General features: G+C 31.5%; 2 protein-coding genes across 6 annotated transcripts in view; one reads left to right on the top strand and one right to left on the bottom strand.

Moving 5' to 3' along the window:
* The window catches only part of hiw (MYC binding protein highwire), a 93,500-nt gene extending 83,367 nt beyond the window's left edge, over positions 1-10,133 (top strand). For all 5 annotated transcript variants that reach the window (XM_088187769.1, XM_088187772.1, XM_088187770.1 and 2 more), the window contains 11 exons: positions 1,177-1,290; positions 1,351-1,433; positions 2,317-2,572; positions 2,744-2,916; positions 2,988-3,180; positions 4,965-5,225; positions 5,288-5,533; positions 5,602-5,709; positions 7,149-7,349; positions 7,416-7,689; positions 8,477-10,133. In XM_088187769.1, coding sequence (XP_088043895.1) covers positions 1,177-1,290; positions 1,351-1,433; positions 2,317-2,572; positions 2,744-2,916; positions 2,988-3,180; positions 4,965-5,225; positions 5,288-5,533; positions 5,602-5,709; positions 7,149-7,349; positions 7,416-7,689; positions 8,477-8,601 — 2,034 coding nt within the window. In that variant the 3' untranslated portion in view covers positions 8,602-10,133. The remainder of the gene's footprint in view (positions 1-1,176; positions 1,291-1,350; positions 1,434-2,316; positions 2,573-2,743; positions 2,917-2,987; positions 3,181-4,964; positions 5,226-5,287; positions 5,534-5,601; positions 5,710-7,148; positions 7,350-7,415; positions 7,690-8,476) is intronic.
* A 2,090-nt stretch (positions 10,134-12,223) lies between these two features.
* On the bottom strand, positions 12,224-17,043 carry meigo (Solute carrier family 35 member B1 homolog meigo). The gene is made up of 7 exons (XM_088188001.1): positions 16,984-17,043; positions 16,005-16,205; positions 15,812-15,934; positions 15,509-15,736; positions 14,042-14,103; positions 13,087-13,234; positions 12,224-13,010 (listed from the first exon to the last, which is right to left on the bottom strand). The coding sequence occupies exons 2-7, from the start codon at positions 16,197-16,199 to the stop codon at positions 12,822-12,824; spliced, it is 945 nt and encodes a 314-aa protein (XP_088044127.1). The 5' UTR covers positions 16,200-16,205; positions 16,984-17,043; the 3' UTR covers positions 12,224-12,821.

Raw genomic sequence — 17,043 nt, 5'->3', positions numbered from 1 at the left:
TCAATTTCTTCTTCGTCAGATTCTTCAGATGAAGAAAGATGCATTGTTCGTGAATGTCTTGGCCCGACAGATGAATCTGTATCTTCATCTTCAAAGTCGCTCGGAATATCCGATAAATCATCTTCAAACCCTTCTTCTGTAAATGTTTCATTTTCTCGTTGCATATTCAGGGTAATGAAAAAATCGAACTAAAAATACAACGATAGAAATATTTATATGGATATCACAATCGACTGTTATATGTATTTACCGACACTTACGATAACAGCAAAATTACACAGAAAATAATTGTTTTAAATTTAAAACAAAAAAAAAAACACACACAATAAAATGATATATAAAACAGCAAACGGTGTCGTTACGAGTGAACAGTCTCAGTTAAACTAAACCAACATCGTGAAATGCAAAACATCCCTTATACCAAATGCCTGCGAAACACATGTGCATCGTTATCTGCATATGTGAAACCAACATTTTTTTAATCAATGTCAGGATATTTCATATTCTTACAATATATAAAAAATGTATATATATTTAAACTATATTTACGCAGGATTTGTAAAACTACTATCGGCAGTAATTATAAAGCCTAATAACTCTAAATATAAATAATATTTCTTATATGTTTTTGGAAAGTTCCTCAAATAAGCTATAAGAATATGTAATAAAAATGTGAGCGCAATTTATAAAATTATTTTGACTCTCATATAATGAGTCAAATTTTTTGCCATTATTAGGTACATTTTATTACCACATATATATTTATATTTGAAGAAATTCATTCTTCCTAAAAGGTTTTCAATCAATGCTTCTCGTAGAAACATAAAATAATGCGTAGATCGCTTGTCAACTCGGCGTAAAAAAAATCTCCGGTGGACATATGGCACGAATCTGTATATGTATGTATATGTGGTAAGAGTCGGTATAGGAGATTTTATAGTACAAAAAATAATATTTTAAGAATTCTAGCCAAGTTTTGAATATATTTATCACCATCTTTTGACACAATCAGAAAAAAATACAACGTTTATTTATTATTTTTTATATGTCAAAAATCCATACATCAAAAGACACATATATGTGCCAACGGACCTACAGAACCCCACAGCTAAAGACACGTATGTGTGCCAGCGGACCGTAAAGAGTTAAGCCAATCTACTAATTATAAAATTTCAGGTACTTGCTCTATCTGGCAGTCATTCCGGTTGTGCATATCTCTCGGAACATATGTTCGTAATTAAAGATCTACTTACACTGCTACATATTGGAAGTGGAAGAGTTCAAAGACAAGTACGTATTTTTTTTTTATTATCAGTCTTGTTATATTTTACATTAAAAATATTTTTTCAGGTAATCGATATTCTTCGTCGCATGATAAGAGACATTTCACCGCAAGAAATAAACACTACTTTGAAAAAAGTTTCTCCTACGAGGTAAAAAGAACACTTATTTGTCAATAAGTAGCATAATTGATTGATTTCCGCTTACTTTTAAACATAGATTTAATACTAGATTTACATCATATTTGAACAATGCAAATATATTAACACTATTTTTATTTTCGAAAATTTCTTATTTTTGAAAATCTGGTTACTATATGTCTATTTTTAATGACATCTGTCAAATTGACTGGTTTATACCCGTAAACCTAGCTTTAAACATGCTTGTCTGTGACGATATAATCAATTACACCAACATTAACATTGTGAGATTGTATTTATAGCATTGTTTGTTTTAGATTATGATAATCAAAACAAATAGAATTTACGACAATATTTTCCAACTAAATCGATTAAAATAGATAACTACACGCTAATTTCAATTTCAACCTAAAAAGTCTCATTTCTTATATTCGTTTACGTTTTTCAACATATTTGCTTTGACAAAATATACAACGATATGATTTAATTGTATTTTAATGATTGATATGATAGATTATGATACGTAGTACATTTTTAATTTATTTGAAACTGTGGTTTGGGCTTCAGATTATAATTATGTATTTTTAAAGTAAAATTATGGAATATGAAGATTTTTGAAGACACAATAGCTGCCATAATTTTGATTAAAAAATCAATCCTAAAATTTTTTTAATAAATTTACTAGTTAACAAAAGAAATTGAAGAAGCCAAAAATATTTTATCACATACTTTATAACTAGAAAATAAATATAAAAAAATATTTTAAAATTTAAATAACTACACATTTTAAATACAGAAATCTGCTTATTTCTTTCTGCCTTTGCCGGAAGAATTTGTTATACAAGAAAGAGAAAATAACCCTCCTTTATTAATACAATATTTGTTTTTTTTTCAGTGCCTCTTTGCTGGACCACTTGGTGAGCTGTATCAGCAAATCGATAAACGTAAAAGTCAAAGGTGTGCCATTCCAGCACATGCATTACAAATCTGTCAATATTCAAGCAGATGTATTATCCAAGATTTCTAATGGAATGATCACTATCCGTGATTGTTTAAAAAAGGACTTACCACCCGGACTATGGTTCTTGCGAGGATCTATATCGCACAATCATTGCGCTTTGATCACCAAACTATTATTAGATATGCTAGAGGTAAAATTAATGCACTAAAATATCTGAACAATATTAATAATATATAAACATTCTTAAAAATATCAAAACAAAATAATACATGAAAGCTACTGATTTATTGGGTTTATTATATTCATCTTATACGTGATCATGTCACTATTCATACATATTAACGTTTATTATATATTATAGGGAAGGATTTCGCCTCAATGGTCCGAATCTGTAAAAACATATTTGGTAGATTCGATATTCAATCTCACGTTTTTGACCGAAGCTGATAAAATGCCATTGATGTGCTTATCATTGCCGTCTCTATGGTATGCTTTGGGCTCGTTAGGAATTATTCAACAGCAGCAAGTAGAAACGTATGTTTAGTAATAGAACATTTTTATTATTATATATATTTTATGATAAATGTGTTTTTTTATGTGTATAGGCTTAGCACTCTCGGCTTCGACAATTCCATAGGTAGTAATAGCGATAAACGCAATTTAACTAAACCGTTATGCAGCAACCATGATGATGGATTTACGCAGGCGATGATAGAGTGCGCCGAGTGCGGAGCCAACTGCCAAGAATGTGACCGAATTCTTCATATGCACAGGAAGAATAAAACACATTCAAGACAAGTTAGTATCGTATTTCACATTCATATGTATACTGGAAATAGAATAGGACAATTGTTTGATAACTACCATTTCATGAAGTATCACTGCATTCTGCAGCAAGAGAGCGACGTTAGAAATTAACAATATTATATATGTCATTATTAATAAAATAAATTTAATAAATATCAAAAGGATTAAATCGCCGCTAATTTTAAGTTTCTCAATAATCTGGAAACTGGCTATAGAGACACTGTGTACTTTACTGTAGTAAGGTGGTTTAGTCATCAACTCAAAAGAATAACCTGCTCTTGAATTTAAAAATGTGTCTTAGGATAGATGAGTGGTATAAGTCTCGTATTATTGACATGAATGACCTGGGTTCGAATCCCATACTGACCTTAATGTTATTTTAATTTCTACCGTGTCTGGGAGATCAGAATTAGTGATTATTATATAATTATAATACCGATTGATCATCTCAGATTAGGTTTACCTAGATTTTCCTAATCTCACGGATGAATATTGTGATGATTAATTAAAATCAAGCTAGGTCGTACATATCTGGTATTGAAAATTCTCTAATAATTAGTTAATACAGCTCATAGAGAATATCTTATTATACATATATGTATTAAAAATAAAAATAAATCTGCTCATTTAAATGAACTGAAGTATCTGAAAATAATAACAGTCCCTTAATTTAATTTGAAACACTGTCTGAAAAATACACATAAACAGTAAATAATACGTGGCTTCAGTTTCTATTTTATCACATGATTTTCATAGTAAATTTTAAAATTTCAGAAAAGAGCAACTGCATTTCAGAATATTTGCTATTTTTCCAGTTTCCGTATATTTACTCAATGCTACGAAATTTACATATTACCTGCAAACTTGCCGATATAATGTATTGATTTGAAATTAGATATGTAGTTTTAAGAATTGTTCATTCAAGCCTCTTTATTAGACTTACATAAGCTTATAACTAGATAATGAAAAATGTCCTGCGCTCTAAGAACATGCATTGTTTATGACATCTCTTTTGGAGAGTATGTTTATTTTTTCCGTATGAAAAGTAAAATTAAAACAAAAATATTAGACGATTATCTTTAAAATACTCTTCTTACAGATAAAACCTGGAAAATAATGCAACAATTTTCTTGGTTTTATCTGGCAAAATACAAATAATAGTACATGTATTATGATTTTTATAGTGTGGGATAAATCCGGATCTCGCACTTGAGAACCCTGCATGGTGATTCGGATTTTTCCGCATCTCGCATCTAAAGGGTTAAACCAGATATTGCTGCACTGATATCGAAAAAACAAGCTTAGTGTTCACATTAAAAATAACATATTATTGTTTTTTTTTTGCGTGAAAGGTAAAGTTGTAATTGACTCATTGGTAATATGGATTATAGTGTAGTCAAAAAAACAACAACTTTTTAACAAATTTTTGCTGGGTGATGCGGCCCAGAAGATTCAAAAGGTTCTGTACCTCTGAGCTATACATTAGTAAAAATTATGCAATCAAATATGTTTGTATATATGACGGATTTCGTAAGTATTTGTGTACGATTCATATCATAGAACAATATGTCGACATAAATCTTTCTTGTTCCGAAAGGCACACACAAGTGATCAGTTTGATTTGGATTATCGTATCATTAGGAGGTATAAATGTGCCCTTAGTAAGTGGACAATCGGTTTAAATATCACTTATTATAACTTTGGGTACCAATTCTCAAAAAAATATTTTTAAACTAGATTGTAAAAAAATATTTTTACTGAATTGAATTTTTTAGGTTTGCCAGGCAGTTAAAGACATAATAAGAGTGGACGTTCACGAGGGTTGTGGACGGGTGAAATTTTTCTGGCTATTGGCGTTGGTCGACAGACAGACGCTAAAGGCGCTAATTGAATTCCGCAACGAGTTAGAAAACATCGAAATAGATAATACGATGTATAGATCTTCGGTAACAACCGGCACTTGCCGATACTGCGGCAAGCAAAGCAATACTGGATTGCTCGCCATCGGCAACGTCTGCGCTGATCAAGAATGTCAGGTAAGAGCTTGCAGAAAGTCAAGAGAAATGCAAGACTTGTATAAATATATATTTTTTTTCAGGAAACGAGTAAACTCGCATGCGGCAGGATTCTTCGCTGCAGCCACCAATGTGGAGGAATCGTACACGAAGAGATTTGCTTGCCATGTTTGCGGGGATGCGCCTCTTCGCCGCCTCCATCCACCGCAGTAATGGATCAAGCGGCTGCGCTATTAACGCCTATGGCGACTAGGCCACTGAGACAAGACGCCGAAGATATGTGCATGATTTGCTTCTCGGATCCGTTATCCGCAGCCCCAGCTATTCAAGTGCGTATTATTAATATATTCATACTTTGTTTCTTTACATTTTAATAATGTGAATTTTTAAATTACAGTTAAAATGCGGACATGTATTTCATTACGTGTGTTCAAAGAAAATCTTGCTTAACAAATGGTGCGGACCGAGGATCATGTTCAACTTTTCCCGTTGTCCGATATGCAAGGTAAACATCCGATTATGCCGATGCTGGTTTTTAGGTGTTCCAACGTTTCGAGTTTATTGACGTAGACACGACTCTTAGTAACTCCACAAATATATCCAACGACGTTAAATTGCATGATCTTGACCAGTGCTCCACAACCGGTGTGCCGCAAGCCGATACTAAGTGTGCAGCCAAGAAAATGTCAACTTACACTAAACCAGTTCTTTTTTACCGTCAACAAACATCCAGTCAATTGTTTTGAACTTTTACATCTGTTTTAAATCCGGTATCCATTATAATTTTAAAGAATTCATTGACCAAAGTTTCATGAGCAGTAAAATGTAAATTTCGATACACAGCTTATACAGAATTGTTATTTCTGTAAACAATTGAACAATTTTATTGCACTAAGCGATGGTTAAATTATTCATTTCGTAAATATGTGGTTGCAAACTAATATTTGAAACTTTGAACACGAGTGATTATTGACAGCTGTCTGATTTACAGTGCTGCCAACATAGGAAACTCGAATTAGATCAACCTGTATATTCTCGCTCTTTTATATGTAATTTTTTTTATCTAAAACGTTTATTTCAATATGATTAATAATTTTACAAACATAATATATATAATACATGTTACTGGTTTATAACCATTTTCATGTTTACAATTTTGTAATTTGTTACAATTTATTGGGTACAGCTTAAAAAAAAACTAAAAATCTTTTACAATACGAGTGGAAGAAAAAAGAAACGATGGCTTTAGTCATATTTCAAGTAGGTATATTTAGCTGAAGATCTGGAAATATATTCATAAGTCTTTAAAGTAAAATATTTAGTGTTCTAATATAAGAATGTTCAGATTGGAGTCTAAATCCCTCGATAAGGAGTTCAAGGGGATACCATCTTTATGAATTTTAAAAATGCCTTTGACAAGATTTGTCATGGAATTTTGCTGCGAAAACTGGGTCCTTGGATTTTCTGATATCCTAATATAGTTATTCGGGCTAGTGAGTTTTGATGGCTACCTGTCAAAGAAGTATTCCACCCTTCTGGAGTCTCGCACTGTTGTTTCTATTACTCGTAAATGACATAGACATAATAAACTAAATTTTTGTTGTATGTCATTGACTTGCAAATGTTCAAAACCGTCCTAACGATTTCTGACTCATCGTCTTCGCAAACCGCTCTGGATTTCTTGCAGAGATAGGCTGCTGACAACCGTTTACATTTCAGGACCGGAAAGTGCCATGTCGTGTCGTTTTCCAGATATTTATTGTTAGTGAAGTTTTCTTATAACCTGGTTAAAAATGGACTAGTTAGAATAATGTTTGTGTAAGGACATCCGCACTTGCCAACTAGCTTATCAAAGTTAACAATCAGCTTCTTAATACACTGGCACTGTACTTTGATCTGTTCAATGTCAGCTATTATAATAAATTATTATTTTGTTGATCGTAGGAGGATATAGATCACTCCGCATTGGACAATCTTCTGAATCCTATCAGAGAATTGGAGGAAGAAGTTAAACGCAAGGCTTTGGCTCGTTTGGAGTACGACGGAAGGAATGAAGCACCGGCGATCTACACGAGATACAAAGGCAATAAAGTCGCGTACGCAATGGACCGTTACGCGTACTACATCTGCTTCAAATGCAAGAAGGTATGTTTCAAATCGATCAATGAACAAGTACTAAATCGAATGATTTTTCAATGTATATTTTTTTAGCCATATTTTGGCGGCGAAGCCAGATGTGACGCAGAAGCTGGTGGAAATATCGAATTCAACGAACAGGAGCTCGTCTGTGGAGGATGTAGTAACATCGCATGCGGCCAAGTATGCGTCAAACACGGTGACGATTTTCTGGAGTATAAGTGTCGTTTCTGTTGCTCGATTGCCATATTCTTCTGTTTGGGAGACTCGCACTTTTGCAGCGGTTGTCACGATGAGTTCCAGCGCATTAGAAATGTACCCACTGAGAACTTGCCCCATTGTCCTGCTGGTTAGTATACGATTTCTTGATAGATATTTACATATATAATGCATCTCTGTAATATAGTAACTTTAATACCCATGGTATTAAATTTGCCTGTATTCAGATATAAGCCACTCTACCATATGATTTAAATACAATATAAACTAGGTTTTATATCTTCCTTCGCCTGTGTTTTGTTAACAATTATGTCATATCCTTCAATTCTTCATTATAGACAATTATTTTCATACGTCTGCATATTAGATGTTTATGACATTACAACAAATTGCCTATGAAACAAGCATTCATCTCTCAAGTTAATTCCTGTCACATTGAGTTACGACTTATTTATTTTCATAGTGAAAATAATATGATTTGGGAATTAAATCCATTTGAAGTAAATAAACAAATCACTAAAAATCAGTGAGATTCTGTGAAACACGTTTTCATATATACATATGCTAGTAAGAATTGTTGACTCAATTACGTGTGTTCAATACATTCACAACCATTTGCATTCCATTGCATACTTTGTATAGATTTAAATTACTAGGCAGCAGAACTATCAACCTTGAGGGTTAGCTTGCACTGTGGAACTAATGGTAGCTCATATGATTATTTTTTTTAATTGAATAAAATATATGGCAACTGATAATATATATTGAATCGAGACTTTTACGTTGATTGTCGCTCATTTTGAAGCCATTCGTTATAGCTACTAAAATAATTCATAATTGTAATATATATATATGGTAAAGTGACTTATGGGCTATGTATTTGTTTCAAGTTTAAAATTTGTTTTATAATTTTTAAGGACCCAAGGGAGTTCAATTGGACGGAACTGAAGACGATTGTCCTTTAGGAGTTAAGCATTTACCAACTGGCCAGGAGTTTGCTTTAGGCTGCGGTATATGCAGAAACAAGACCAAGGAATTTTAAATTGTTTACTTTCGATGCGTCCATTATATTTTTTAAACTCTTCAACAAGACGCATACTAGAACTATTGTTGTTCCATCGAATCCGTCATTAAGAGATCACAAGAGCACTGATACAGTTATAAATTTTAACGATCGTTTTTTAGCGACGAAAATCAGGCACATATCACCTGCTTTTTATATATTGTAATGTATAATGATATAAATCGACGGAACAATTATATTTTGTGATGTATAAGTGAGAAAACTTATATACTTTGAAGTTTATATTATTTTAATGTAATGTGATATATATGTTGTGGCTCGGCCGATCACGTTAGACTCCGTCGTTTACCGACTTTTGTTCTGGGCCCGTCTGTACAAAGTTTGAATTGATCGCTTCGGTCGAGTAAAAACACCCAGAAGTGCCATGATGATTAAGATTGTTTATGATAGTTTATTTAGTAGAGTATAGTAAATAAGCAAAATATTTAATGTTTGTGTGTTAATAAATCTGTTTTTAAAGTGCGATTCTAGATTTATTAGATTGCTGCACAAGTCCAATTGTTCGCTAATAAGAACTAAAAATTAAATAAAGGACTTATTCTCCAATCTGATGTGTTGTACAGTTTTACCGAAAAGACACTTGTTGATATATATACTAGATAGTTTAAGTGAAACTGATATTAACAAATAAAACGAATAGCTGGAGGTTGATTGTTGTTTTCCGAGTTTCCATCGGCGGCTGTGAGCTATAATTATTATGTACAGTACGGTCATGAGATTCTCGATAGCATAATTAAATAATGTATCTAACCATCTTTTGATTGTGAGACAATCAAACAATTGTTACTGAATATTGTCTTTAAAATTATTAAGACGATTCTTAACTTAATTTTTCTATGTGATGCGTTAAGGTTAGACTGATTGATAGACATAATGATGGTCAATGTCTATTTTTAGCCATTATCGTGTTACAATTGTTATATTACTTTATTCCACAAAAATCTCCAATTTTCATGTTGTATTTGATTTTTATTAGACTTAATATGATTAAACTATTTGGTAAGATATAATAATCAATGTCTATTTTTTTCAAATTGTTTAATAGCAAAATGTTTATCTGAAAATATTTTCTTTACTGCGTTCCTTTTTTTACAGACATTATTATGAGAGTGATGTTTATTTGCCAAGATGTTACTGTTTCTAATAATTATAAAATGTTTGTTAATCATTTCTATAATAATAGCTAATATTCTTTATTTTTAAAGTATAAAATGATTTTATTTACTTATTAAGTTTCGCTTTTAATTGATCTTATTTTGTACAATAATATATTAATTATTTATTTTTTGTTCCAACTACTTTAATTTTTAATTAAAGAAAAACACTTTGAGCTATTTTTATTTTATTTTTTATTAGAAAATAAAAAATGTGTTTTACTAAAATATATTGAAGAGATTAATATTGATATTATTAGGTAAAAATATTGTATAACAAAGCCTGTGATTTTAAACGGTGTGAAGCAGAAATAAATACATATATTTAATTTGAAATGTTGTTGAAATATTATTTTATTATTAAAATCGTCATGTGTTAAAAAACGCAGGAATCTCAACAGTGTGGTAAAATAAACATATCCAAAATTACCTTAGAACCATTCTTTACAAAAACAGACAATGATCTACGTAATTGTTCTCATCACAGATTGTCAAAATATATATTGAAATAAGAAAAGCAAAAATTTGTAGTTTTTCTGGATTTTAAATATTTATGTAGCTATATAGATCCAGTGTGCAAGTGCAAGATGGATACATGGATCCGAAAACTAAGTTGATGGGGCGCCAGTCCACCACACGCTGGAGGTCGTCACACCAGTGTGGGAGAGTAATATGAACTCTTATGAGAAGGAGGGACTCTCAGGGGCAGACAGTGAAGGTAGTGTTGACATCCCTCGCGAAGTTGCTCAAGTCCTTCGAGACATTTATTTACTGGTAATTTTTAAATATGTACTCGTAATTTCAATATAATCAGCCACTTGTATATATAAGATGTACCAAAATTAACGAACGAAATTAAATTCAACGAACTCTCTTCGCTGCGCATGGTCATTTGGCTTCAGTTGCTGTGTTAATTGAATTTTGTAAGCATGGAGACACAGATCTTTTGAGTATACGCTGTAAAGAGCTTCTTGAAATTTGCAATTCTTGTCCACGGCACCGAATTGATGTTCCGGGATTTTCACCAACACTCTCACACACTGCTTCGATATTGACATTTGAACGGCTTGCTTTTGGAGGAAAAAATATCACCTGAATGGTCGTAATGTATCTTGTGTAGATAAATGCTGAATATTTTAAGTTCTTCGATTTTAATTTTTATTTAATTATTAAATCTAAAAATGTTCTATAAGTTAAATCTAATATTTAACTTTAAAAATTAAAAAAAAAACGAATTTCTAAACTTAGCGCGAATTGTCGCAATGTATTTTAGAGGCTGTGATGGTGACGAATGGCAATTAGACACAGATTGAGTCGTTGCAGTAATGTTTTATTGAATTATTTGTGGTGTTTACATTGTTATAAGGTGGACGCGAGACGATGCGTCCGAATGCGTGGAAGATTGCCAGTCGAGAGAAAATAATTGTCACAACAGTGCTACTTAAGTGTCGACTAGTTTTGGCCATAACAAATCTGAATCGGTCCCCATAGTATCAAACAGATACATAGACCTCAAATATCCCATACCCGATAACTCGTCAAAGTTGGGCTTGTGACTAACAGATGTGTTATCGAAAACTAGGAAGCCATGGTGGAATCAGAGCCGGCCTTAGGTTATTTGGCACCCTAGGCAAAAACTAAATTTACGCCTCCCCCCCTATTAATACTATAATAACTCATTACATGAACTCAATAATATAATTCAAATGAAAGAAATCTAATATTATATTTGACACGATACTCTTTTTTGCGATTGTGGGTATTTAAGAATTTGTAGTTTTTTATGTCGTCATTTTTACGCTTGAAATAATCTAAAGAGTACACAGCAGGGTGTACAATAAACTAATCTCTAAAAATATTATTGTAATCGGTGAAGTTTAAAAAATGAGATTGCGATCCTAACCTAACTGGCGAATGGTTGATGATACTCGATTTATATAAAAGTAAAAATATGGAACAGTGTACCTAGCCAATCAATGACCGGTATACGTGAAGTTTAGTCGTTTAATCGCCGTCGGTGTTCTCCTCTCCATACTGTTAATCTTTCAACAGCCCGACTTCGCGGATTCCACCCTCATGAATTCGCATCAAATAGAAATAAGATATGCATGTTTTTATTTCTTTACAGAGAATCGCTTAGGTCAGCGCAGCAGATATAATCAGATTATTTTTTTTAACAATATTGTTTGATAATTTTAAGTGAATATTGCGCCTTTATTTGGTATCACGGTGCCCCAGGCGATCGCCTCTACTGCCTGCTCCTCGGACCGGCCCTGGGTGGAATGCAAGGTTATAGTTAAAAAACATATAGGGTGGTAATGAAAAAAATTACATGTGTACCTACTGATACTATTGCGACTAACGAGGGTTAAATTAGATATGAAAAAGGTCTTGGTCTCTTCTGTTCGATGTAAACAAAACAACAATTTACAAAAAAGCAATTTTTTTACTATTGAAAATAATTTTTTACATAAATTCATATTTCATTTAAACATATTTTTAATTATGCTGAAAACAAGTAATATATTTGATTATAAATATACACTGAAAAAAAAAAGATATAAAAAAATGTAAATAATTGATATGCAATATAAGTAAACAGAATATCATAAAAATATACAACATTAGTTAAATAAATTCATTATTTATAATTTATTAAAAGAAATCAAAAATTTTCAATTCATATTATTATATTAAATTTCCTTTGAATAAATATATTGACCATAAACTCGACGTAATAAATTGATAAGGATAGGTAGGTCATTAGTGTTAAAGATTTATAACTATTATTGTAGGAAGGTCACTTAATTTATAATAAGAAGTCATTAATCAATATATCCTCAGCTTAGTTCTAACACGACATATCTCATTTTCTCATTTATTTTTTTATCAAGAGTTTATAACAACCGATATTCACTTTAGAGTGAAATAAAAAGTATTATACTTATAGTATAAAAACAAACGAAAATGAGATAAGCTAACTATATTTTACTATTTGAAGACTAGTTTAGATTGGACGGATCGTTATGACTTGACCGATTCTTTCTTTTTGCCGTAGAACATGTCCAAAAACAGACCCATGAATACTAAAATGGCGCCCATCCACTGTCTTGAGCTCAAAACGTTGCCAAACAAGACGACAGAAGCTAGAACGGTGAAAAATTTTCTAGTCGTAGTCACGACTGAGCATGCCAATGGACCAAATTGAGATACCTGTGGATTAAGTAATAATTAATTTATCTCAAATATCTTTGGCAATGATTTATATTTCGTTAATTATGAGTAGTACCGCAAGAAAGATAAAAAGTTGACCGAGAGCTCCGGCGACGGCCAGGGTTGTCAGTTGCCATATGACGATGGGATGCCTCAGCACAAATTGGACGAAAGTGTTTATTTCACCACTTAATACGACAGCAGTTCCGAGAATTATGTTTGACCTAAATCATTTAATAATTACTGTTTAATATGTAAAATTACACGTTGTATCAATATATTTTTATAATAATAAAGCAATTTTATTTTTTAATATTTTCTGCAAAATTCAGTTTTTTATAATTTTGATTTAAAAAAAATTCGTCCACAAAGGCTGTAAGAATTTGGTAGATTTTTGTACAGAAAAATTTGTAAAATAAGTTTTAAATTTAAATTTTTATATTATTTTAATATCTATTATAGAACATGTTTGACCCTATTACTTTTTTCTCTAGGAATTTTTTAAGCAAAGTTACGAAATCTTCAAATTTGTTAATAGCTGCCATTTTGAAACAAGATAGTGTCCTCAAATTTCGTTATATCCCACATTATTACCAAAAAACGCTATTTTTTTTAAAATTTATATATTATTTTTATTTCTATTATAGAACTTTTTAATCTCTTTACTTTTTTCTCTACAATTTTTTAATGTTTTAAATATCAACCATTTTGAAAGAAGTTGATGGATCAGTCTGGCTATCAAACTTAACCGATCGAAAAGGTCATATCAGACATTTTCAAACGAACAAAAATTTCCGAGGTGACCTTTTCTTTTTTATCTCTCGCAGCATCTTTAAATGAACAAAAATTTTTAGATGACCTTTTTTTGGCAGTTATTCAGCGCTACTTACACGACACCGTGTTAAATATAATCAAATGGCACCCTCATTCGAAGTAAATGACGTCCCGGGAGGCCGCCCCCCGGGTCGGCTCTACTAAGTACTAATACTGGGAAATAATAAAACAATATTTTAAGTCAAAAAAATATATACCAATAGTTTGTGTTGAGCATCATGTGTTGTGCAGTTGGTTGAGATTCAGCTCTCATGCGATCCTATTGATTAAAAAATAGTATTAGTACATAAATGGAAACACAGTGATTCCCAAACTTTTATATTTGAAGGAATCTTGTAATATTTAATAAAACACGATATATTATATTCAACAGGAATAAATAATAATTAGTAAAACTGGTTGGGAAACACTGCTATAAGGCATAATCTAAATAGCCTACACTAAGATGAAAAAATAGTTTTAACAATATATCATATTCATCAATAGAAAATGTATCGATTCTCTTTTTCAAATTACATATACAAGTAGTCGTTTGTTCAAAAAGTATCCGACCATAATTTTTTGTGTGTAAACGAATGAAGCAAATGAAGCGTAGTTTTGTGCACGTATGTAGGCGATCCTAATATGCATGCTTGAATTTTTTCCTGCTTGCAGAAGCTGTTAGTCGCCATCAGACTATCGATGAATGAGGAAGTGTAAATGAGCGTTGTCAGATTTTCGTTTTTGACAAAATGACAGAGAAACGTTACTGCACTAAATTTTGTGTAAAGCTTGAAGATTCCAAAGTGGAAACGATCCACAAGATTTAACAGGTCTTCTGGAAAGAAGTAATGGGTACCACGCAGATAAAAGAGTGGTACAACCACTTCAAAGATGGCCGCACATCAACGTGGACCCTCAACATCTACAAATCACTAGTATGCACAACCATCAACAAGGAGTAATACCAAGAGGTTCTGCGTCGCCTTCGTGATGCTGTGGACTTACGGATTACGACTACATTGCAAGAGATCAGTGTAAGATTGTTATATCTGAATACGAGTATTTTTTGTGAATAAAGATCGAATACTTTTTGAACAAACCTAGAATATATATATAATACATACATATATCGAAATCAGAAAAAAACATTATTTTTATGACTTCAATAAACTAAAAAACTGTACCCAGTAATTATGTATATGATTTGTGCGTTATTTATATTTTTTACACAATATCTTGATTGGTTAACTGCCACAATATGATAGAAATCATTTATTCTTCCACTATTTTTAAGATAATAAATTATAATCTAATTCAAAATTTTTAGAATTTTGTAGTTTTTATGTATAAATAGTTCAATGCTATTCATATTTGATTGTAAAATAAACATAAAACGCTCGCAATACATACACGGTATAATTTTTTTAATTTCCGAATTGAACATGTGTTTGACTATTAGTATGTAGTTATATTACATTTAGCACAAAATACAGACTGTTTCAACTTGTCTATCAGCTGAAGAATCAGCTATTGATGTTGAATCGGTGCGTGTATCATCGACTAGAGTAAACATTTTTTTGAAAATGTCGTCAGAAACACATGTTCAAATATTTATACAGATATTTTTCAACGATCGACACAATTCGCAGATCGCTAAGCCAATCGTGAGCAAACAAATGGACCTGAACGGCTCCAGTCAGGCCATCCATAGTCAGCGACAGCAGCAAGAGGAGTTCTCCAATTCCAAACGAATTTTCGGTCGCTACATTAGCTTGGTCTTTGTACATGAATGCGATCACTCCCAAGACAATCATCACAACAAACAAGTAGCGTTTCAAAGGATATCTTTTATGACCGATCACAACTCCCAATAACATCACAGGAATCGGTTTAGCTGATTTGCCAATCACCTGAAATGTATATAGATTATAAACACATTAAAGTAAAATATTTTACTTTTTATTATTATATATTGTAAAGTTTACCTGAGTAGGGTAATTTACCCATTGCAGTGCCATATTTGAACAAACCATTGCAAGCAAATAAGTGAGAGCCGAGCTGAAGTAGTAAAATACCTTTGTATCATCCGGAGCTTGTTTTTTAAAGTACTGGAAAATAATAATTTAACATGAAAGGATAATAGATTTTTTTTACAATGATTTAAAATAATAGTCTTACTAGCATTCCTTTTGCAAAAGCATAATTGAAAAGGCACTGTATCAAAACGAAGCATAAAGTACAAGTATATCTTTCAGTTTCACCGTCGCTTTTAAAATACACTCCTCTAGTGATAGACTCTTGTATCATACCAAAGTAAAAATAACACAAAAATATACCACTAGCATATGTTAAAAATTTGACACGCTTCTCCATCTTGATCTGAAATCATTTATATTGCACAAACAGATACTAAGTCATTATTTAAATTTTTGTGATGTTACTATTAGATAGACGTGAAAGTTTATTTGGTACTGTAAATGGTTGCCTTTTGATTTGAAGAATAATATATATGACGCTCTTTACCTGATTTTTACGCTCTTAATCGTGTAACAATTATAACAAAAAAATTGACAGTGGCTGAGAATAAAGTGAATATACGAACTTAATAATGGGAAGTAATGCAACCATTGAAACTAAAAATAGCGCTCAACTTCGAGAAATTTATCCTACACTGTCCCATTAAAGTTGTTGATTACTATTTTCGGTCTTAATTGGATGTATATCTTCGCCTGATTGAGAATTATTGCAAAAAGGTAAACTATTGATCAAAGATCAGTCAAAATAACATTTAAAAAGATCACCACATTCAAAACCTAAGAATTTTATAGGAATGGAATTAATATATTAATTAAAAATGTATTCAATAATACAAATTATAAAATTGCTTAAATGAACATTATTACATAAAAACTTTAAGTAAATAAAAACCGGCAATTACTATCTCTCAATTGCGTCGATTATATACATAAAACTTTCATTAAGGAAAAGCTTATAGTAAAGTGCTGTTCAAATTATTTTACAGATATTTTATCTAATAAGCCAACGTTGATTATATATTGAATAAGAAAAATACAAGTATATGATCCTAATAGTGTAAGTATATAATTATAGTCAGTATTCGATTGAATAAAAAATAATTTTCGATGGTTACACTAACATTTATTTGCCAAAGAGCGAGGTGCAAGTATCCGTTCAATATAAAGCCCCGTTGACAACT

The sequence above is a fragment of the Plectrocnemia conspersa genome, unplaced genomic scaffold (assembly GCF_051122295.1).
Source record: "Plectrocnemia conspersa isolate PC_06_02 unplaced genomic scaffold, ASM5112229v1 ptg000006l, whole genome shotgun sequence".
NCBI classification, from domain to species: domain Eukaryota; kingdom Metazoa; phylum Arthropoda; class Insecta; order Trichoptera; family Polycentropodidae; genus Plectrocnemia; species Plectrocnemia conspersa.
Note: the sequence above shows the minus strand (reverse complement) of the source record. Positions and strands in the feature narration are given on the sequence as shown.